The sequence below is a fragment of the Xenopus tropicalis genome, chromosome 9 (genome assembly GCF_000004195.4).
Source record: "Xenopus tropicalis strain Nigerian chromosome 9, UCB_Xtro_10.0, whole genome shotgun sequence".
NCBI classification, from domain to species: Eukaryota; Metazoa; Chordata; class Amphibia; order Anura; family Pipidae; genus Xenopus; species Xenopus tropicalis.
In genome coordinates this window covers 55,151,546-55,175,157 of record NC_030685.2, presented here as the reverse complement: position 1 = coordinate 55,175,157, position 23,612 = coordinate 55,151,546, and the positions used below count along the sequence as shown (strand labels likewise).

Below are 23,612 nucleotides of genomic sequence, written 5' to 3'. Positions count from 1 at the left end.
TATTTCTAACTGTTAGGGCCATGGCAGATGGGGAGATAAGTCGCCGGGCAGATTTGCGCAGGCACGGCTGCATTGAAATTTTTACGCCCGTTCATTTGTGGCGTAGTTCTGACTGCGCGTTCTTCACCATTTGCGCTAGTATATTCGCAGATTTGCGCTACAATAAACTAATTTAGGTATGTCATTAATAAAACCATGCTAATGTTTCTCAAATTTATGATATGTTAATTAGCATTATTATAAAAATATAATTGTTAATTTGTTTACAATGTTGTAATAACATTTACCCTTTTTTAACTTTATTCTTATCTATAAAGGCAGTTTCCCATGTTAATGTGATGGAGTCTTTCATATCTTTTTTCCATTTAAACACCAACTAACTAGCTTTTTAAGTTAGGAAGCATGTAGTTGGTGCGGACTTATTAGAGCATTAGCTTGCGCCATCTATGCACATAATTTATGACAAGTTTTGCGTCATCATATGTGCAGGTTTGCAACATCATATGTGCATGTTTGTATGGCGAAGCAGTTTGCGTCAAAACTAGCGCATGAAACTTTAAGCGACCGTGTTTGCGCTATACTGTTAAATATGCTTAAGCGCAGGGCAAAAGTTTTGCCTCTGCGACTATTACAGCGCTGCGATGCATGCATTGGTAAATGAGCCCCAATGTGTTTTGGGAGTGTTGCTGGGGTTGCTGGGGGTGAATGATTCTAACAACCATTTTCAGTTGTAGGTTAAACAGAGGCAGGATAGAAACAATTAGTTGAGAAATATCAAATTAATAATGGACATCAGCTTGCAAATTTACTTGGAATAGGTGCATCTAAACATGCTAAATTCTGATTTAAAGCTAAATATCCCTGGGTTTGCAACTTTGCCTGGTATGTTGCTGTCCTAGTCAGTAAAAACAAAACTTGATGCTATTGTTATCAATAGGAAAAGTGTATGTTTTCAGAATGGTGACAACTAACACTTGGATTTTGTTTTCCCATTTGGATTTGTTTGTGCTAAAAGTCACAGAAAAAAATGTGACAATATGGCTAAAAATCTAAATTACGACAATTCACTAGCTAAAAGTTGTCAAGATCATGTAGCAGTCAATGGCAGATGCCCCTTCTCTTCCTTATAGGATCCTTATTTTGCTTCAAAACTTAGAGATTTTGGATTTTTGTTGCTGTTTTTTTGTGCAGAAATTCGAAAAAAGTAGAGGTCGACAAGTTGTAAAAGTCACAGTTTAGCTGTGGGTGCGTGTTGCTACTTTCTCGAATATTATAAATAATATTCCCCAGCTTAAATACACCAAAAGTAAATGCAGATTTGATACACTAAAAAGAGCAGCAGTAATATACATGGGGCGGTTCATATGTGTAGGCAGAGAGGAACACACACCGACCCGCGTGATGTGCTGCATAAAAGGAAGTCAGAAAGAGGAATGTTTTAGTACAACTGGCAAGCTTTAGTGATATATGCAAACGTGGTCTGAACTTGGCTAAAAGCATTTTAGCTGTGTAAAGATGGTAACGTTTCTATATTAGGGAGAAGAAACACATGGGCAGACCGACCAACCTACGGTAAGGGGGTGTCTCAATCAATACAATACAACCTTTGTGCCACTTGAATTTTTATATGGTAGATAACTTCAGATTGGTGTGGAGTATTCTTCCTGGTTATGTTTAATATGTAGTAAGTAGTACAAACAACTCCGTGGAGATGGGTACATGGCACATTGACCATAATTTTATTATATTCAAATAAATTTACTTTATATGTTTCCAGTTCTCATCTATAGATTTCCATGCTGGAAACTGCTGTCTTGTTTTGTTAGGTTATGCAAATGTTCAAGCTTGCTTCTTGGTAAATATATATTCCTATACATTCCTTTTATTAATAAATAGTAAGATGACCACTGAACTGAGAATTTCAAGCTGGAAAAAAGAGAAAATGTATAGGTTACATAGCAGATAACAGATAATCTCTAGTTTACAATGGTGTTTTATAGAATTTATCTATTATTTGCCATAGCTACAGAGCAACTTATTTAAATAAACTATACAGGTATAGGACCCCTTATCCAGAATGCACGGGACCAAAGGTATTCCGGTTAAGGGGTCTTTCCGTAATTTGGATCTCCATACCTTAAGTCTACTAACAAATCAATAAAATATTAATCAAACCCAATAGGATTGTTTTGCATCCAGTAAGGATTATTTATGTTTGTTAGGATAAAGTACAAGGTACTGTTTTATTATTACAGAGAAAAAGGAAATCAGTTTTAAAATTCAGAATTATTTGATTAAAAATGAAGCCTATGGGAGACAGGCTTTCCGTAATTCGGAGCTTTATGGATAAGGGATCCCATACCTGTACAAGGGTTTCTAAAACAAACATATAACTTTTACCAGTGCAGGGCAACAGTACATGATACATTTATTACTTTGGTACGCTCTCAGTTTTTGGTGTTACTGTTCCTTTATTTGTCATTATGACAGTGTGGAAATAAATGGAAAATTGTCTAGGTGCCTAAATCCTGCTTGGTTCACTCAGCCTTAAGGTGAACCATAGATCGGCTCGTTTGGTGAGGTTGCTAAACAAGTGAATCTTTCTGACAATATGCCCACTTATGGCAATATGCCCTCCTATGGCCACCTTTAGCCATGAGAAAGCACTTTGTGAGCTACTGAATAGTTCATATGTTCTAATCGTTTGCCTATGTACATGACACTGGACAAAGACACACCAGGATGCTGGCCATATGACCCATTTTTAATACAGGGCCACCATGATTTTTCCACATGGTACTGTGGCATGGCATAGATCAGTGATCCCCAACCAGTGGCTCGTGAGCAACATGTTGCTCCCCAAGCCCTTGGATGTTGCTCCCAGTGGCCTCACTGCAGGTGCTCATTGTTGAATTCTTGGCTTGGAGGCAAGTTTTGGTTGCATAAATATATGCAATATAATGCCAAACAGAACCTCCTGTAGGCTGCCAGTCCACATGGGGCCTATTAAATTGCCAATTATTGCTCTTATTGGCACCACCAGGAACCTTTTTCATGCTTGTGTTGCTCTCCAACCCTTTTTCCATTTGAATGTGGCTCACGGGTATAAAAGGTTGGGGACCCCTGGATAGATCAACCCAAAAAATAAAGAATGTCAGTGGTATGTAAAAGGGTAAAGTTTTGAGTGCTGTTGTTAGTTCTAAAATAAATTCACCTTTTGGCTAGCTGTTCCCATCTTAAAGAGTGGCTGAAATGTTTAAGTGGAGGGACTGTAGGGCCCTGCTCTGACAGCCAAGAGACATTCCTAATCTGAATACAGTATAACAGTATGACAACTGGTAAAATATACAAACAGAGGCAACGTAAATCAAAATAAGTTGCAATTACATAGTTTAGTCTTCCTGCTTCTAGTCTGGACTGCATCATTTATTATTTTACATACAAAAGCAAGTCCTGAATTCATAAAACAAAGCTCCAACACTGAAGCAGCACATTTCTCATAGTTGATATTTATATATCACTTTAAGTAAATACAATGTAGTTAAATAGTCTAGGTCTATTTCAGAGCAGGTGATTTGAGGGATGTGGTGCTCAAAGCGCCGCTACTTTCCTATATGATCCCTGCTGTCATCCCATCTGCATTGCAATCTGTGTTTCTAAGGTGTGGATGGGTGTTTGGACTTTTTAAAGTCAAAACACCCATGCACTTTAATAAAAACATTTTATGCACTTAGAACTACTGCTTTATTTCAAAAAGCATGATATTTTTATTAGTTATGTACCTGTCACTGAACCTGTGGGGCTTTTAGAGGTAGGCCAAGTACATATACTGTATCTATGATCTAAGACTCACAACTGAGCAAATGGGACATTTTTTGGACACATCAAAAAGATGGCTGAATATAGCAAAGCTGTTGTCCACTCAGTGTACTACAAACTGGAGCATCTGCTTCAGAATTAAAATTTTTACATGCACAGGATATGCCATTTTAAATGCTCATTACTGCCATTACAGTTTCTTTAAGAACCATCTTGCCCTTTTGGTTTCTTTTCTGTAAGTATGGATGACAACCACATAATACCGACTACTAGCATTTAGAATCCATTCATTGTATTCTCTCTGCTACAACTGGAAGCTTTTCAATCTTTCCTTTTGACATGAGATTGTATTTACACGTCTTGCTGTGTGTCAGTCTATAAGGATAGTTTTTTTCTAAACCATAATTCTAAACTTTTTTCAGACCTCTAATCTCTCTAAAGAGATATTTCTGTGCTTATAGCTGTACAGACATTTCCATTGCTCCAGTCCTGATTGCTCTGCTACTATGTGTTGCACCTCCCTAGAGATCAAAAGTTTGTTAGAGAAATGATTACATTGTATTTATTGTGCCCATTATGTGGATCTTTGTACATTTTCCTTGTAGGTATAACATCAAGTTGCTTAAATATTTAAGCCATCCTTCTCTAAATCATTCCTTTTCCTTTAGTTTTTCTAACCAGCACCAGCACCTCAGTATTTATGTGAAGTCTTAAGTCCCATCACTTCTATTCGTCCCTGTTTAACAGACCAGTTTACCAATTTATGGAGAGAAATGTGTCAAGGCATACCAGAGGGTCTGAATCATGGACATGTCTGGGTAACATTTGAGGGCTGATTTATCAAAGTTTGATACAGAGTTTCCAAAACTCAAATGTTTGATATTTATCAAGCACAAACAATTTGACAAAGTTGAATGTAAAACTCTGGCATCTAAAAGCTTGTGAGTTCATGTAGAAGTAAATGGGAGTTTTCACAGCAAAATGTAAAACTTTCTGGTTGCAGATTTATGAATTATGCAGATGCACACTGCACTAATATGCATTTAAATATAAAGTATTGACATATGATCTGTTATCTAGAATGCTCTGGACCTGGGGTTTTCTGTAATTTGGATCACCATAATTTAAGAATGCTAAAAACGTGAAATAATTTTATTGATTTGCCACCTATATGGATTCATCAAGTACAAGGTACAGTTTTATTTTTACATAGAAAAAGCAAATAATTAAAATAAAAATGATTTGCTTATAATTGGCTCTATGGCCTTCCTGTAATTCATAGTTTTTTGGATAACGTATTTCTGGATAGGGGATCCCAAATCTTTACTGTTACTCTGCACTGGTACAAACTGGATTCAAAAACTATAAGCTTGGTACATTTGCAGTTTAGCTCGCCGGAAATGTTTCATTCTATCCTCTACTCACATCAGAGAGCTGATTCACAGTGATGGGGAAAAAACTAAATTTGAAATCTCACAGTTTTGTAAAATATACAGCATGAGTCAGATATGCATCCGTGCCTGTGTCACACATTGTGGGGCCGAGAGGCTTAAAGACGCAGAAGTTATAAATAACAGTGCAGTCACTATGTGCCTGAGTTTTTGTGGTGGGAAACATCACAAAAACTGGGGGTTTTGTGTAGGACAGAGAAGACACATGGGACATTGTATTCAGATCATTGTATCAGAGTGGTAAAGTACAAAAAAGTACTGATGACCTTATTCTGTGTACTGTCAGTATACTCATCAGAAACTTGAAACCCACAGCCCTCCAAAGTGTTGCAGAAATGTGGATGTCAAGGAAATGTTGCCAGATGAACAAAATTCCTTATTTATTTATCCCTAACCCCCCCCCCCCCCCCCACCAAAGGCATTGAAGTCTGCATGCAACATTCCCCCATCAAGAAAAAATCCTTTATATTTAGGAATACTGCTGCCCCGATGCCAGCAATCTAAGTTACTAAGCCAAGCAGTTTGTGGCACTATGTCAACTGAAGGTGCAGTCAATCTTATTGGGCTTCCCAGGGCCATCAGGAGTGTAATCACATACTGTTTATTGTCATGGGGATTTTGGGAGCTGTACTTAGCAGCAGCCTAAGAACAATATCCATCATTTGCCAGAATAAAATGCTGGTGGAAATGAGGTGTTCTGGCACCCAACACTATGGGTGTTGAGCACTGTAGTTTGCATAGAGAACAAAGCAGGTATATACCATATATATATATGTTTTAGACAGTTTGATCTGGCATATTTTTATTATTTACTTCAGGTAACTTCAAGGTACTGCAAAACAGTTGGATTTCTGGCTGGAAATCTTTGATTTACTTTCTCCATCACAGTGCTGATTATTGTAACTAAGGTTCATTATTTTTTGTTGAGCCTTGCATAAAAATTCCCATTTTGATTGTAAGCTCTACAGCGCAGGGACCTCCATCCTCTTGTATCTTTGATTTTTACTTATTGCAACTGTACCTTTTGTTTATTTGTATTTGTATTTATCTTATGTGTATTATACAGTATGTATTATTATCTTAATCCCCTGTTTGTATTAATCTGTTCTACTGTACAGTGCTGCGTACATAAGTAGCGCTTTATAAATAAACATACACATACAAAACACATGCATGGGTTTATACATGCTTGTTGTGATACTTTGCCTGCCCTGTGCTGCCTGTGTTCCATACTCTGCCTGCCCTATGCCGACTGTGGGAGGTGAACCTGGCAGGGGTTTGTTCTGGGAGTTTGTTAGCATTGGAAATAATCATTATATGGTCCCTAAGGTGTGTAATTATATGCTGGGGGTTGCTGTGCTATCCACAGGGGAGGCATATGGATTTAAGGGTGTGGCTTAATATGATATAATATAATTCTTTCACATATAAATAAAGGGTTATATGCCTACAGTGAGCACCAACCATTTCAGTTTTTGCTGTGCTACCACCATTAATGTGGGTATGGTCTTAAAAGCTCTTGTGATAATATGGGTGTGGTTTAAAAAAGGGGGAGTGGTCAAAATTGGCTACCATTATTGGCCCCCACCATGTAGGCCAGAAAAATCCCAGCCCTCTGTACCACTGGATTAGAGGAACAGAACTTTCATTTGAAGCAGCGTAGGTGGTTTTTCACAGAGAGGGCAGTGAGGTTTGGAATTCCCCTTCCTAGTGATGTTGTAATAGCAGATTCTGTTAATGCATTTAAGAGGGGCTTGGATTGTTTCCTGAACAAGCATAGTACCCAAGGCAATTGTGATACTAAAATCTACAGATAGTATTGATGTTGGTGTATATGGTTTATGTATGTCAGTGTATAGATAGGTCAGTATAGGTTTGTGTATGCTGGTTTACTTGGAAGGGTTGAACTTGATGGACCCTATGTAACTATGTAACTATAAAATGAAAGTAAAGATAAGTGTAAAATACAAAATTAGCCAGTTAGTAACTTGCTTTGTAACCATATACTGGCTTATGAGACCAACAAACAGGATGTAGATTTAAGAATTACTGTTTTAACACTAAAATTGAAAGGAAGTTTGTAAACCAGTAAACCACAACCACACCTTTGTTAGAAGTGTTAGTAATAGCATATGTTTTGCAGAAGCAGCAGGTTTTCCTGCACATAGCTCTGTGTTCTGTTCATGTTTTTAGATAACTGTAAAGCAGGGATCACACACACACATACACATTAGGTATCATGTACTTATGGGAAGGCAATGTGCAAAGTACAAAATAGCTCTAATTGGCAATTTTTTTTGCATGTTTGTTTTTGCATGCAGCTTTCCTCTGTCCCTGAATTGAAGCAAGAGCACAGAGACCTGTCCCCACCCCTATGAGTATATCAGGTTATAAGTGCAGGGCTGGCCTGCACCCACCATCCCTGCTCTTTACACCTCACACTGGATTTATTATTTAATGCAAGGTTGCAGTACAGTTTTCAACCAAACTGGCCAAAATGTGCTCATGTACATAGGTCCGAACATCCCAAATTCTGATGACAATCTGTTAATATCAAAATCCATTTAGCTCATGCCTAGGTAGACACATGTAAAAAGTCTATGTTCAAAGAGATTAATGGGGTGCTTGCCTAATCTAGCTAATTCCAAATGATTGGATAAAGCCTTGTATTATGCACTCTGGCTACAAATGTGTATAGCCAAACTGGCCAATGAACTGTTCATTTGGGCATTTAATTATGTGCCTAGCCATTACTCTTGTCACATCAGCCACAGATACTTACTAACAGGTTATTCAGAAATGATTAAACAGATAAACAATTGCCAAGTAAATAAATATAAATATTTGGTTAACGATAAATGCAATGCTTTAATAACTAAATAACTCTGTGTAAATTACAGGAAATGCGCTGGACATATCTTATCTTGGTGGTGCAGTATGTTCTTTTCATTTTCCCAACAGGTGAGTACATAGTCATGTCTTTTGCTTGGCAGTAGGTGTGGAAGAAAAAGAGAGACTTATGTTTCTCTTGTATCTTTCTTTAGGTTGCCTTTGGCTTCCTATCATGACCAGGAAGTTGACCTACCCTGGGTTTGGAGATCTGGAACTTTGACACCTCTCTTGTATATTTCATGTATTTTTTACATAAATATACAGTGAATATACAGTTCATTTATGCCATAAATTTGTTGTATCTTTCAACAATGGAGCAGTCAGATCAGTAGTGGTTTAACGAGATGTAAGGCCCCTAGGTAACACTTTCCACAGGCCCCCCTTCTAAGCTACTCCAAAAAGTTTAGAAATATACAACAATTAATATGATGCAGTAGCAATCCACATCAGAAAAACAACCAGTATGTAAGCTTACACTTTGACATCAGACACATTTAACAAAAAGAGAACAGGTCCGTGCCCCTAGGCGTGCAGATCCAGCCTAGGGGTTCAGTGGTCCTATTGGCCATATAGTTTTAATATATTTATTTTTATTTGCAAGGCTTTTAATTTTTATTTGCACCATTCAGAACAGGCTGGCAGCATGGCCAGTGTGGGAGTGGACCTGCAGGGGAGACAAACTAGGGGTCCAGTGTAATCAGGGGCCCATTCAATTATTTCAATTTTCTATTCCTCTTTTTAATTTTTATTTATGCTACTGACTGGGTCCTTCTATTAGTAAGCATTTATTTCTGACTTACTAATAGTTACTAATCGTGTAATCAGGGGCCCTGGCCCATTCAATTATTGTTAGAATTGAATTTGCTTGTTTTAATACATATTTTTTTGTTTTTGTGCAGCCTGCTTTTTTGTGCTGCCTGCTGGGTCCCTCCAGTCGCATGACTCACATTGGGTACCTGGCTGGCGGCTGCCTGCAGGGAGAAGAAGCAGTGATTTCACTGGCGTGCGCCAAACATGATGCAATGTCAGGGCGTACAGACACACACCCACTTCTCTTCTGCTTCTCTCCCTGCAGGCAGCCGCCAGCCAGGTACCCAATGCAGGTTATGAGGCTGGATGGACCCAGCAGGCAGCAGCTGCAAAAATAGAAAATATATGTATTAAAACAAGCAAATAAAATTCTTAAATGGGCCCCTGATCACATTGGGCCCCTAAGCTGTATGCCTAGTCATTTATGCCTAGATTATGTACTCCCCATAAATTGCTGAGTGCTTATCAGAATGCATAGCTTTCAATCTTTATACAGCTCAGAAATTTACTGTGATTACAGTTTCATGCAGCCAGTGCCAGTATAAGATGGCAGTATGGCAACCAGCTACAATAGAATGTAAGTAGCAAGGTTTATAGAACAAGGGATTAATAAAACTTGATTCCACCTGTCAAGAAGTGCATCCCTGAAATGTGGTGTGTAGCATAATTAAATCTAGACATATTCCCTAAACATTTTGATAATCCAGTGCACTGCCCATTATACACCTGCGAAAATAAGGAACACAAAACCATCCTTCTTCTTTCTATACAAAAAGTTTATATGTAGTTCCCGGAAGTTTAACTTTCAAGAATTTATTTAATTTGTTATACTTATCTATAGCTCTGTATGGAATGTGTTACTTTAGTTACTCTCTGCGGGTTGTGAGAGCAAACTGGGGGTGGACATTACTGCTTACTTCATTTGCAGAATCACAATTGGCTGATACAGTTGGCTGATACAATGAGAGTCCTAAGCAACCAATAACCCACGTGACAGATACATTTTAGATCCGTAGCCTGCAGGCTAATGTGAATGATTGTCCATCACTGCTGGCTAAAGTTGTGGGGAATTTTTAGACTAGTGACTTCATCATTTGGTATACTATCATGTATCTTTTGCTATAGAGGACAGTTTGCTATGTTTGACGCTACAAATCTATGCAATCATAGCTCATTTTATAGCCTGTAATGTGTGGCTATCACTTTGCCATCATGTATTGCTGAACCTTTATTTATACAAATAATTTGTCTTCATTTACAGCAACTTCTAAAGTCTGCACCAAGTTTAAAGTAAGCAACTGCAATGAATGCATCCAGTCTGGTCCATTCTGTGCCTGGTGCAAGCAACCTGTAAGTAGCCTGTACATTTATGTATATTTAATATGAATAACCTGTAAAATGTAACTGAACTGAATTCAAAATGGGTACCCATGTCTTTCTACTCCAAACTACAGAGTCACAATTCTTTCCCAAAATTGCCGGTTTTGATTAAACACTGAAAATCGCATCAAACCTTCCACTTTCCAGCATCTTATCGCCCACAAATCATTAGGGTACCAAGAAAAAACATCCTAAATATGAATGCCAAGGGTCCACCAAACAGTTTGATGCCCATTGTGCATAGGTTTACCAAAATAACTAGCATGTACAGACCTGATGAAGTTAGTGCATACAAAAAGATTTGCAAAACGCCAAAAAATTTGCAAAACGCCAAAAAAAAATTGTTACACAAACAATTTTTGACATGCGCATCATTTTTTTTTTTTTTGCCGCGCTGCATTTTCTTTATTCCTGCACCAATTTTTTGTTGTGTGGCACTTTTTGCCAAGTTTTTTTTGCCTGTTTCACAAAAAATCAGCCAATGGCGAACCACGGAATTTTGTTGCAAATCCATGCCTGCCGAAAAATTTCGCTCATCGCTAAAAGGCACCAAAAATACGTTGACCCTCCCGAAACCATATATTTTGGAAAGTGCACATTCGGATGAATCAGAAATGGGTAGCTATTCCTTTTCCTTGTCAAATCGAAAATGGCTAAATATATCATTCTACAGCAAAATATCAAACTGCAAAGCTATGCTAAATGTGGGAGTTGTCGTGTAATTTCTGCAAATCATCTTAAAGCTTGTGTTTACCACATTATCGTAACATGCCAGCATATAAGATTCTTAGGAGACGATTCAATAAAGTGCGATAACGCTTATCGCATGTTTTTTTGCATTAAAAAGCACGCGATAAAATTGCATGCGCAAAAAAACTCACTATCCCATGCGTTATGTACCTCGCGTTGCGTTAATTCTCGCATAGAAATAATACTAACGCATGATATCACGTTAGTCTGTGTGAAAATCAACACCTACTTGGGGTAGGCAGTACTTAAAGAAAATTGTGGTTCGTGAGCTTTTGGCAACACAACATGAACTTTGCAGAGTGATTTTTTCAAGTATGTGTTGGCCCTAGAGTGATGCAGCCTCCAGTTTGCAGGGAAATGGTATTTTTCAGAAAAGTAGTTTTCTGAAAGTAATGGTTACGTGCGTTAAATCGTGTGCTAATATAGCAAGCGGCAAAATATATCGCGCGCAGTGGGAAATAACGCACGCGGCAGAAAATAACGCAAGAAAAATGCTCATCGCGAGTTAAATAAAGCAAAGAACATTGCGTCTAAATTATGATTCCTGTCCTTTTAGTGAATCGCTCGTTAAGTCGCAAAAAATAAGAAGCGATCAAATTTTTAACGCATGCTACAAATATCGCTCGTTTTATCGCACTTTAGTGAATCGGCCCCTTAATGTGAACACCAGGAGTGTACTGAACAGTTTCATTTACCAAATTATGTGGCGGGCAGGGGCACCTAAATCAAAATATAGCACACAAATGTGGTTATCTAATAAAAGACACTAAATTTGTCCAGGAGCAGTAACCCATAGTAACTAATCAGCAGGTCACCTGTTTACAAAAAAAGCATATTGTTGGCTGCTAATTATTACATATGGGAGTAAATGTTCACAGAGAAAAAACAAGTAAAGAACAATGCAAGACATAATAAAATCACCAAAATCCCATAAAACAGCACTCAAATCAAAGCATATTTTTTCACCAGTGTAATCAGCAGTCAGTACCACAGTTTAAATAGTTCTGCTTGCCAAATAAGTTTAAAGGACAGGAACAAGCAATCAAACCTATGCAAAATGGAAAAAAAATAAAATGGCTAAAAATGCAATAAAATCACCAACCCCCCCCCCCCACAAAATTGTGTTAGTGTGTGCGAGTGTTCAAGCAAAAGCAAAACACTTGTGTGTATGTGTGTGTGAGTGCTGTGAATGTGTAAAACCCCCTGAACCCCCAAAAATTTTAATTGTAAAAATGTAAAAAGTGTAAATGTAAGAGTATGTTAGCATCAAAAGTGTGTGTTTGTGAGCGTGCAGTGTCACTTACTTGTGCAATTAGGCAGACAGACACAGGTGGACCTCTGTGGCAGGCACCCCAAGCCCCAAGGGCTGCTTGTTTCCCCACTTTGCTCATTGCCTAGCGGCTGGAAAATGAGCCGGAAATGAAGGAGCAGCTTTAAAGGCCACTCCTCTGCTCCCCCACCCAGAAGTGCTGCAGAATATAGAATCTCCGATCTATGGCACTTCAGTACTTTTAGCCACAGACCATAGATTTTATGTTTTGGGGCATTTAAAGGGTTAATGACCTCTGGAGTATCCACTACTTCAAATGAAATGAGACACCGGTATGGGATCCATTATTTGGATATCTGTTATTTAGAAAGCTCCAAATTACAGGAAGGCTATCTCTCATAGACTTTATTTTAATCAAGTTATTCAGATTTTTAGAATTGAATTCATTTTCTCTGTAATAATAAAACAATATGTTTTACTTGATCCCTACTAAGATATAATTAATCCTAACTAGAGGCAAAACAATCCTATTATATTAAAGATTAAATCCGCAAAAAAATCAAAAGTTAAAAAACAAAGCTTTATTATAATCCATTAAAAATTATACCTCATGTATAAAGCCTGACGCGTTTCATGCTAATCTAGCACTTAATCATAGGCTCACCAAAATTTGTTTACACATCTATCTATACATGGTAAAACATACACCCACCAAGGTTAAAACCAATCAATATGGAGCAACATTCAACTCCCACGAGCATTTCGTTCAGTAAACTCAGGTACATAGTCAATTTAACAAAAGTTAAAAAATACACAGCACAGGGTTATGAAGTAAAAATAACACATATTTCAAAGTAAAAATATTTTTTCACACAAAGCAAGTAACATCAAAAGTAAAATTCAAACCTAAAGGAATACGTGAGCGTAAATAAAAAATCCAATATACTTCCCGCTTATGGAGAAGAGTAAGGGGATCTCCTCTTCTCCTTCCAGTTTTTACCTGTTCTATAACTTGTACTGAGAAGAATTATTTTTCATCACATGATTGCATTCTGCGAAATGTCTAGTGACGTTGCTCTTAAATGCATATTTAACATTACAAATTCGGCTAATGTGCTCTCTTACTCTATCGTTAAGGGCTCGCATTGTGCACCCGACATATTGTTTTTTGCATTTTTGGCAGGTCACCAAATATATTACTGCTGCACTATTGCAATTAATAAAACTCCCTGCTTTATAACTTTTGTTCTTAATTGAAGATCGAAATTCCTCAAGGTGCTCACATGTAACACAACGTTTTTTGCCACATTTAAAACACCCTTTTGTATCCATAAAATGTTTTTTAACTCCACTTTTGTTAAAAAAAGCTGCAAGACAATCTATCTCTTAGTGTATGGGCTCTCCTTGCTAAGCTACTTTTGCCATGTCCCAGAGTCTCAAAAAAATCACGATCAGCATATAGTATTAGCAAAAATCTTTTAACTATCTGCAATTTTATTATATTGCCTGCTATATCTTGAAATAAAGGATATTTTATTTTCCCAAACTTTGTCCTGTCTTTTAGGTATAAAGTTTAATAATGATTCTCTGTAAGTTTTACTTGCTCTTCTATATGCATGGTCTACATCCATTTCTCTATACCTTCTTTGTTTAAAGTGATTCTTCAAATCCACTGCAAATGTATTATATTCTATATTGGTGGAGCAGTTCCTCCTCAGTCTTAGGAACTGTCCCAACGGTATGCCTCTAATGAGGTTCTTGGGATGGCAAGAACGAGCATGTAAAAGTGTGTTACCACTACATGGTAGCAATCAACCTCAAATCCAAACATTCAATCTCTTCATATGAAAACTTATTCGTAAATTTAAATTATTAGTATTGATCATATTAACAAAATTACAAAATTTCTCAGTTCCACCCTGCCAAATGCAGAGTAGATTGTCAATATAGCGGATATAAAGTATTAGTTGTGTATTCAAATCTGTAGAGAGGTGGGACTCCACCAACCCATGTATAGGTTGGCGAAGGAAGGGGCAAATTTCGCACCCATAGCGGTCCCACACCTCTGCAGATAAAACAATCCTATTGTTTGAATAATTTTTTTGCAGACTGTATGTAGTCCCAAATTAGATTAAGACCCCTTATCCAGAAAGCCCCAGGTGCCAAGCATTCTGGATAACAGGTTCCATACCTGTTCTTGAAAATGTATGTGCTCTAAAATGAATGCATAGATCGAGTTGTTGTCAAGATTGTAAACTAATAGAAGTATATGTGCCTTATATGTCTATGACTTTTTCATTCCAACATAGAAAAATGATTTAACGTGCGCATGGATAGGTACTACCAGAATATTTATGTTCCTGTACAGAACTTCACCAGTGCTGGAGAGCCCGACTCAGTTCGCTGTGACACAGATGAGGTACTGGGCAAGAGAGGCTGTAAAGAAGTGGATATTGTCTACCATGATAGTCGTTCTGTTGTGAAAGATCGAACAAGGCTGAGTGACAGAGTACAGCTAACACCAAGAGAAATCTCTCTCCAGTTGAGACCAGGTTACTAAATCAAGAATCTTGAATCTTCTTACCTTCCGTCTGCCAACACTTCTATAATAACAAAAAATAGAACCAGATTGAGTTCAATGAGAAAAATTTATCTCAAGGTTATGATATCCTTTTATTTATAACCTTTTAGGGGTGCAGCCCTAGTGTTTGGTACAATTCTATACTGATGGCTGGGATCAGTTCTGTCATGGTGGCTTGGCTACCCTGTGGCTAAAGCACCACTACAATGAGCTGCAGTGTAGCTATCAAATATGTGTGGGTGGAAACACATTTCGTGAATCATTTCTGTTTGTCTATTTTCTGCCAAAAAAGGATGTGGCTGTAGAATCAAGGGTCACAATTGGTTTTGTTCCTCATTTTATTGAACCAGAATGGGGAAAAAGACATTGAGTTTTAGATGATGTGTAGGTGACTCTGATCCCTCTCATATTGTGCAATAGGGCAAGGAAATCTGCCCTCTTTGTGAACATCTGAACCGTTTATCTTCTCTGTGTGTTATTTATAAAAACAGGCAATTAACATGTTTATACCCCCAAGATCAGCATTTCCTTATTTGGCAACCACAGAAATTGCAGGTGCATGTTTTTATGTAAGTACCTTAAAGGAAAACTATACCCCCAAACAATGTAGGTCTCTATAAAAAATATATTGCATAACCAAGCCCATATGGAAAACCCTGCTTCATCTAAATAAACCATTTTCATAAAAATATACTTTTTTAGTAGTATGTGCTTATTGGGTAATCCTAAATAGAATTTTTTTAAGAATTTAGGGATCATATGATTCACAGTGCACACAAACAAGCCAAGGTAGACATATATGCTGGCCATAGGGGGCGTGTAGGGGCAGATTCTCAGCCTGTGCTTACCCATGTATGCTCTGTGTGGCATTAGCCTAAATGCAAAATCTTTCCTTTGTCACTCTCTTTTTGTGCTGTTTACATAAAAAGCACTTGCAAAGCTTTGAATAAATGTGCATAAATATTGCATATACTGTATCTGCTAACAGAAAAAAGTCTTTTAGCTTGTCACAAAAGCTTTCCTCCCCTTCCCTTAGTCTCTTGTCATGCCTTCTTATAACTACAGTGGTCAGTGGTGTTTTGTCCTCCACATTTTTTTATTGAGGTAACTGGAATGCAGGGAAACATGTGCAGTTTAGTCAAAAACACACCACAGCCTTCCTATGCTATCAGTTGTTTCTTGCTTGTGGTTTTCTTGATTTCCACTCCACCTCTCAGTCTGTACTTTTTTCTATTTGTACTTTTAAGTATGGTTTGTATGCTTCTTGCTATAAAATGTACAGTATTTGCACCTTTTTCTTACATTTATTTCCTATTCCTCTCTCTCTTATCCTTTCTACAACACAATACATAGTCTCTTGTCTATGAAGATTCTCATTCATCCAGGTCATGATATACAGTATCTAGTAGAATTAAGTCTAAAACAACTGGACTTTTCTGAGTTTTTCTTGAAAACGTTTCACCGCTCATCCGAGTGGCTTCTTCAGTTCAAATGACTGGTAGGGAATTCCCCGGTATTTAAACTCTTGATGGTAGTAGAGTCACAGACATCCAATCACAATGGTTCCATTGAACTTGTTCAGTTAGGTGTTAGCTGAAACTGACAGGTGTAAGAAGGTATGATGGTACCAATGGTACCAAGATTCTCATTGATAAACTACCATCAAGAGTTTAAATACCGGGGAATTCCCTACCAGTCATTTGAACTGAAGAAGCCACTCGGATGAGTGGTGAAACGTTTTCAAGAAAAACTCAGAAAAGTCCAGTTGTTTTAGACTTAATTCTACTAGATACATAGTCTCTTGACTTTCAGCTACTAACTAGTCATGGGATTCAGGCCTGGACTGGCAATCTGTTGGTTTGGCAAATGCCAGAGGGGCTGTAACATGTAATTTACAATCTCTATTTAGTGGGCTGATTTAGTGGGCTGATGGTTGTTTGGGCTTTAAAATTACAGGGCCTATTAAATACCAGTCTGTTTAAATACCAGTCTGGTCCTAGTTGGGTTTAATATTTACATGTTTAGCAGAACCTGAAGAATCCACACAGAGATTTAAGCAGGGGCAGGCCAAGGCAGCTGGGCTCCCCCCCCCCTTCCTGCATGCAAACTGATGTTGTGGATGGAGGGGGAGCACGGTGACAAGCTAAAGCCGGGGGTAAGAGATCCCAGACTAGGGGTAGGCAGAAGAGGTATCTGCCTAGCCCCCCCCCCCACAAAAAATTTGCACCCTATGCAGGTGCCTCTTTTGTCTACCTCTAGTTCCGGCCCTGTATCTGAGACTGCAGGGTAGAACTTATCTTTATTGCTGGCTGTTCTCGCCACACACTCTACTCCTCCTTTTTCCGTATGCATAACCTTTGTCGTTAATCCACCCAGTGCTAAGCTGCTAATGCATATTAAAATAAACATTTAACATTCTTGCAGAAATAGATGGAACAACATTACATCAGATATTCAACCAGTGCCGTAACAGAGGAAGCAGACCCCACAGTCGCGGGGGGCCCGAGGCGCGGGGTCTGTTTCCTCCATTTAGCAGGTAAATCTCCGCTCCACGCCAGCTCCAAGGTAGTAGCGCGGGCAGGGAGTGGGGGTTTACAGGGCAGGCAGCGGAAGAGGCATCAGAGCTGAGGGACAATGCATCAGGGCAAGAGAGCCCAGTAAGTTTGCTACTACTGTGCAGGGCCCCTCTGAAGATTTTTTTGGAGGAGGTCCCAGAGCAGTAGAAGTAGTTACGCCACTTTATTCAACTTTATTGAATCGGGTCTTTAGTATTTCATCTTCCAGTGAATGGTGGCCCAATTTGATATCTGTACTGCCAAGGCCATTCTAGCTTAAACCACCAAGGTGGCTTTCATGATGCCTTGCCTTCCCGTGCCAACCGGAGGGGGTCTAGGGGGGCCACATCACTAGTACAGGAAGAACAATTGTACTAGAAGAGCAAAATTTCCAGTTTAAAAACTGGAAATTCAATTCAGGAGGGAATTTTTGCTACCTCTGGTATTCTGCAGGGTGCTGCCGCCATAGGGAGCTAAAGCCTATCATGAAATTGTAATACAAGGGGGAATAACATAATGTTTTTCACCAGGATTTTCATTTTACAGGCAAAGCTGCAGAATTTGACGTGACATTTAGAAGGGCTCAAGGATATCCAGTGGATCTCTACTACCTGATGGATCTTTCCTACTCTATGAATGATGATCTTCAGAATGTAAAGAATTTAGGAAGCAACCTCCTGGAAGCTTTGAACAAAATCACAACTTCAGCACAGATAGGTGATTATTTTATTGCTGTACTATTTTGCAAGTGGGTAAATGTGATACAGGTTTATTATATTTATTACTGCACAATCAATAACTGGTACACACTTGTCTCCAGAGAAATCTAGTACCCTTTGTACTAGAATCAGGGCTGTTTATAGTATTAAAGCTGCAATGTAGTGGAACTGCCACAAACCATAACTAATTATAGCTAACTGGGATAAAATGTGTTTTGCTAAGGTTTTGGTTCATTTGTGGATAAAACGGTGTTACCGTTTGTGAACACACACCCAGAGAAACTGAAGAACCCATGCCCAGAGAGGAATGAGAATTGTCAACCCCCATTTGCTTTCAAACACATTCTCAAACTCACAGAAGATGGAAAGCAATTTCAAGATCAAGTTGGGAAGCAGGGCATTTCTGGAAATCTAGATGCCCCAGAGGGAGGGCTTGATGCTATGATGCAAGTGGCAGTTTGTGGGGTAAGTAAAATAACTAGACTTTATTCAAAGCTTGGAGTTGACAACTCCCGTCTTCCAAAAATAGAGTGGAATAGACACCTGGATATTGCTTATTAATTGCATGCCTTCAGATTAGGTAGATGTAGGAGTTTATTTGACCTAATAAAATCTGCCAAAAGGAAAGAAGAGCTTAATAATATTTTATGCCTAATACTATGTATATGAAAAAGACAGGTTAAAATGTATCCATCTCCCAATATAACTGATGTTTTTAGACTTTGTGGGTTCAAGGTCCACCTTGAAGTCCAGCACTTAGTGAGGCTCCTCCTTAGCCATAACAGGGCTTCAGAAATAGGAAAACACTGCCATAACAGTCAACCTAATATCATTTTAGAGGTATCCACCAAAGCGAGTCATCATACACCCTCATCTATGGATGCTAGCCCCATGGTTTGGAGACCTCTGCAATTTAATAAATGATTGTGAATTTATATACATATTCTTAAATCAACACATACCTTTAAAAAAGTGATATTTACAAACATGTTCTGCATTCTGCCACAAGAGCATGCATTGGTAACTAACAACAGAGAAAACTCAAATCTTTACAACATTGCATTGCTGCAAAGGCTCCATACATCAATGAAACCAGCATTCTTGCAGAGAGATAAACTATAAGACCTTGTAGATTTGGGTTCTGCTAATGCTTGGATCATATTTCAATACATGTTTTGTTTTTAAACTGGACAGTTATCTTCTTCCCTTTGGGGAAGACCTTGTAGATTTGGTTAAAGACATTTATCTTCTTCCCTTTGGTTCTGCACAGGATAAAATAGGCTGGAGAAATGTTACAAGGCTTCTGGTATATGCAACTGATGATGGTTTCCATATTGCTGGAGATGGTAAACTGGCATCCATTCTTATTCCCAATGATGGTCAATGTCACCTGGAGGACAACCTGTACAAAAGAAGTAACGAGTTTGTAAGTGTGAAAAGAGTTTGGAAAAAGTGCAATGAGTAAAGTAATCTGCATAAACTACCTGCCCTCATTCAGGTTTTAAAGGAAGAGAAAAACCCTGTACTATATAAAATGTGCCCTAGTATAAAATAACTTTTGGAACCTTCAACCATGCCTTTAAAAAGTTTGCAATGTGCAATTAAAATCTGCAATGCAATAACAGTCTAATAAACAATATTACATTGCAAATTGCACATTTTTTTCCATTTACAACTTTTATTACATTCCCCCATTTGTCTTTAAACTTTCCTAATCCTATTCTTAGGTACGTTTGTAGCTACTAAATAATATTTGGGTATTTGGCTAATTGCATGCACCCAGTATTCCTTCTCAATGAGTCTGCATTTGAACAGAGAAACAATTCTCTATGAGGCTAGTGAAGCACCAGAACTGGTGTTAGCCATTTCCAATTCAGATTAATACAATGCAGCACGGGCTGATTTTTGGGTGCATTTCTGTTGGTTTCTTAACATATATTTAGTAAATTTCTTTCCTGCCATGTAGGACAAGTGAAAGAAGAGTTAATTTTTTATCCCACCCATAAATGGGAGTTGCCCAGGCCCAAATGCAGTGTTTTTTTGTTTTCTAGTAACCACACACGACAATGCTTAAGTAATTTAATAGGGAGGGATACATTTGCTGCTGAAGGGACTAAGGGAAAAGCAAATTACGGTAAGTATAAATTTACTTATTCTCTTATGTCCCATACGGCAGCACAATGAGAAATAGCAAGTAATAAGGGAGGGTAATCTTCATAATGCCTTCTGCAGGACCTTACTGCCATAGGAGGCTTCCTGAGAGGCTGAGATGTCTACCCTGTAGAGCTGAATGAATGTATTCGGACTGCTCCAAGTCGCTGCTCTACATATTTGATCTATAGAGTCGTTGGCTGCTTCAGCCCAGGAGGTAGACATCTTCCTAGTATAATGTGCCTTGATCTGAAAGGGTGGATTGAGGTCATCTTTAATGTAGGCCATCTGGATAGTTTCCTTTATCCACCGGGCTAAAGCTGGTTTTGAGGCTTTAATCCCCTTGTTCTTCCATGCGAAACTAATGAATAGATTTTCATCTTTCCTAAAGTCTTCTGTGCGCTTTAGATAACTCTTGAGGATCCTTCCCACATCCAACAGTGCAAGTTGAGAATTTCCGCTCTGAGCCTCTTGAATTGCTGGCAATATAATTTCTTGATTAACATTAAAGGCGTTAACCACTTTAGGTTTAAAGTTTGGAAGGGTCCTCAAAACCACACGATCTGGGGAAAAAGGTCAAGTATGGTTCCCTGATTGACAAGGTTTGGATCTCCCCAATCCTTTTGGCCAAAGTTATGGCTACTAGAAAGAGGGTCTTAAAGGACAAACATTTAATTGACGACTCTTCCAGAGGTTCATAAGGAGATTCACATAACTTGTTCAGAGCCAGAGGTAAATGCCAAAATGGGAAAGGTTGAAGAATCCTGGGTCGAATTTTAGAAATGGCCCTGATAAATCTTTTAACGAGTGGAAGAGTAGAGAGAGATTGGTTGAAAAGAACTGATAAAGCTGAAATCTGTGCCTTGATAGTGTTGACTGCTAATCCTTTGTCAAATCCCTCCTGAAGGAATTTTAATAACGCAGGTAGTGAAGGATGGATATGAGGGACCTGACGTCTCCTGCACCAGTCCTTGAAAATCTTCCAGAGTAGGCTTTATTGGTGGAAACTTTCCTGGACTGCATAAAGATATTAACCACCTCAGAAGAAAGTCCCTGAACCTCTGTGAGTCTCCATGCTGTCATCTGTAGTCTGGAAAGTTTTTGGCACACAAGATGTCCTTGAGTCAGAAGAGCTGGGAAGTGAGGGAGAATACTGTCCCCTGGACATTGTCATTAATAGGGAAAACCAACTCCTGCGAGGCCAGAAGGGAGCTATTATGATAGTCTGCACCTACTCCACCCGGATCTTCTACATTTTCCTGCTCAATTGATCTGCCAGAACATTGTCTTCTCCTTTTATGTGGACTGCCCTCAGTCGAGGAATGTAATTCTCTGCCCGGCTCAAAATTTTGAAGACCTCCTAATTCAAGATGGGAACTCTGGTTCCTCCCTGTCTGTTCAGGTAGGCTACTGTTGAAGAGTTGTCTGAAAGAACCTTCAGGTTCTTCCCCATCAATAAATGTTGGAAGGCCAGAATGGCCTTATGAACTGCTCTCAACTCTCTGAAGTTTGATGATATGGAACTCTCTACTGGATCCCAAGAGCCTTGTGCCACCAACTGGTTCAGATGGGCTCCCCAGCCCCACTGGGAGGCATCTGTGGTGAGGGCTAGCCACTTCTCTTGTTGGAAGGATAACCCCTGTGAAAGGTTGTTCTCCTGAAGCCACCATCTTAATCTGGATCTCGTCTCGCGACTGAGACAAACCTTTATGTCCAATGAGGATATCTTCCGATCCCATCTTATAAGAATCTCCAACTGTAACAGCCTCATGTGGAACCTTGCCCAAGGGACTGCCTCTATTAATGATGTCATAAGGCCTAACACCCCTATCAAGTCTCTGAGTGTGGAGAGGGGATCTTGAATTATCTCCTGAACAGCCTCCATTAACTGGAGAATCTTGTCCTGTGGAAGGTAAGTCTTCATCTCTGATGATTTGATGACAAATCCCAGAAACTGCACTGTTCTGGATGGGATCAGGTATGATTTGTCCCAATTTATTATCCAGCCGAGGTACTAAAGTAGACTGATGGTTCTGTTCAAATGTTTCTCCAACAGAGATGCTGATACTGCTGTGATCAGCATTCTAGATAAGGGATAAATTATATTTCTTCTTTCCTCCGTACCGTTGCTACAGAGGTCACGATCTTGGTGAATACACGTGGTGCTGTTGTAATCCCAAATGGAAGAACTCTGAACTGGTAATGATGTAACACTCCTTTGATGAATACGGCAATCTGTAGGAACTTCCTGTGAGCTTGAAATATGGGAACATGAAGATAAGCATCCTTCAGGTCCAAAGAAGCCATGAAATTGCCTCTGTCTAAGCTGTTTAACACAGACTTTACAGTTTCCATTTGGAATCTCTTTTTGCGGATGAATTGATTGACAAACCTTAAGTCTATGATGGTTCTGAAGGTCCCATTTGGCTTGGGAACCAAAAAAACCTGAATAAGTTTCCCGCTGTAGTTCCTGCAATGGGACCGGCTTGAGTACTCTGGCTGAGACAAAGTCTTTTGAGAGCCTTTTCTAATGCCAACTATCTTGGTGAAGAACCCAGAGGAGTGGGAATGAATCTTTGGGGAGGTGATTTGTAAAACTCTATTCTGTATCCTTCCAAGATTAGCTGAAAGATCCAAGAGTCTGAAACAGTTTCTTCCCACTCTGGAAAGAAATACGCCAACCTTCCTCCCACAGGAATCATACTTCTGGCATCAGAAGGATGTTTTTTTCTTGGAAGACTACCATGTACCTCTTTAGTACAAACAGGAGGCTGCAGCCTACATAGTTACACAGTTACCTAGGCAGGCCCGGATTTGTGGAAAGGCCACAAAGGCCCGGGCCTAGGGCAGCACAAGCAACAGAATTTTTACATTTGTCTCCCATACGGAGCAGTCGGGACCTCTCCCCACTGCTCCGTATGGTAGTTTAAATGCGCGAATGCGCATGCGCATTCAGGGGGAGAGGGCGCTGCGCGATTGCGCATGCGCACTCGCGGGGGCGGCTCTCGGGGCGCCGCCAACTGAAATCCGGCCTTGTACCTAGGGTTGAGTCCATCAAGGTCAACCCATCCAAGTAAACCCAGCACGCACAACCTATACTTACCTTATCTATACACTCACATACATAAACTAGGCAGAACGTTGTGCAGCAAACAAGTCGGTTGCGTTATTTTTCACGCCAAACTGATATTACGGAAGCGGATTTTAAAGATTACCTGGCACAAAATTTTACGT

General features: G+C 39.1%; 1 protein-coding gene across 12 annotated transcripts in view; it reads left to right on the top strand.

Moving 5' to 3' along the window:
- The window catches only part of itgb2 (integrin subunit beta 2), a 62,583-nt gene that overhangs the window by 17,042 nt on the left and 21,929 nt on the right, over positions 1–23,612 (top strand). For 8 of the 12 annotated variants that reach the window (XM_031893146.1, XM_031893144.1, XM_031893148.1 and 5 more), the window contains 6 exons: positions 8,171–8,231; positions 10,228–10,322; positions 14,741–14,924; positions 18,055–18,225; positions 18,451–18,692; positions 19,498–19,653. In XM_031893146.1, coding sequence (XP_031749006.1) covers positions 8,174–8,231; positions 10,228–10,322; positions 14,741–14,924; positions 18,055–18,225; positions 18,451–18,692; positions 19,498–19,653 — 906 coding nt within the window. In that variant the 5' untranslated portion in view covers positions 8,171–8,173. Of the gene's footprint in view, positions 1–1,463; positions 1,573–8,170; positions 8,232–10,227; positions 10,323–14,740; positions 14,925–18,054; positions 18,226–18,450; positions 18,693–19,497; positions 19,654–23,612 lie in introns of those variants that run through there. The other 4 variants (XM_031893143.1, XM_012971191.3, XM_031893147.1 and 1 more) reach the window with 3 other exon arrangements.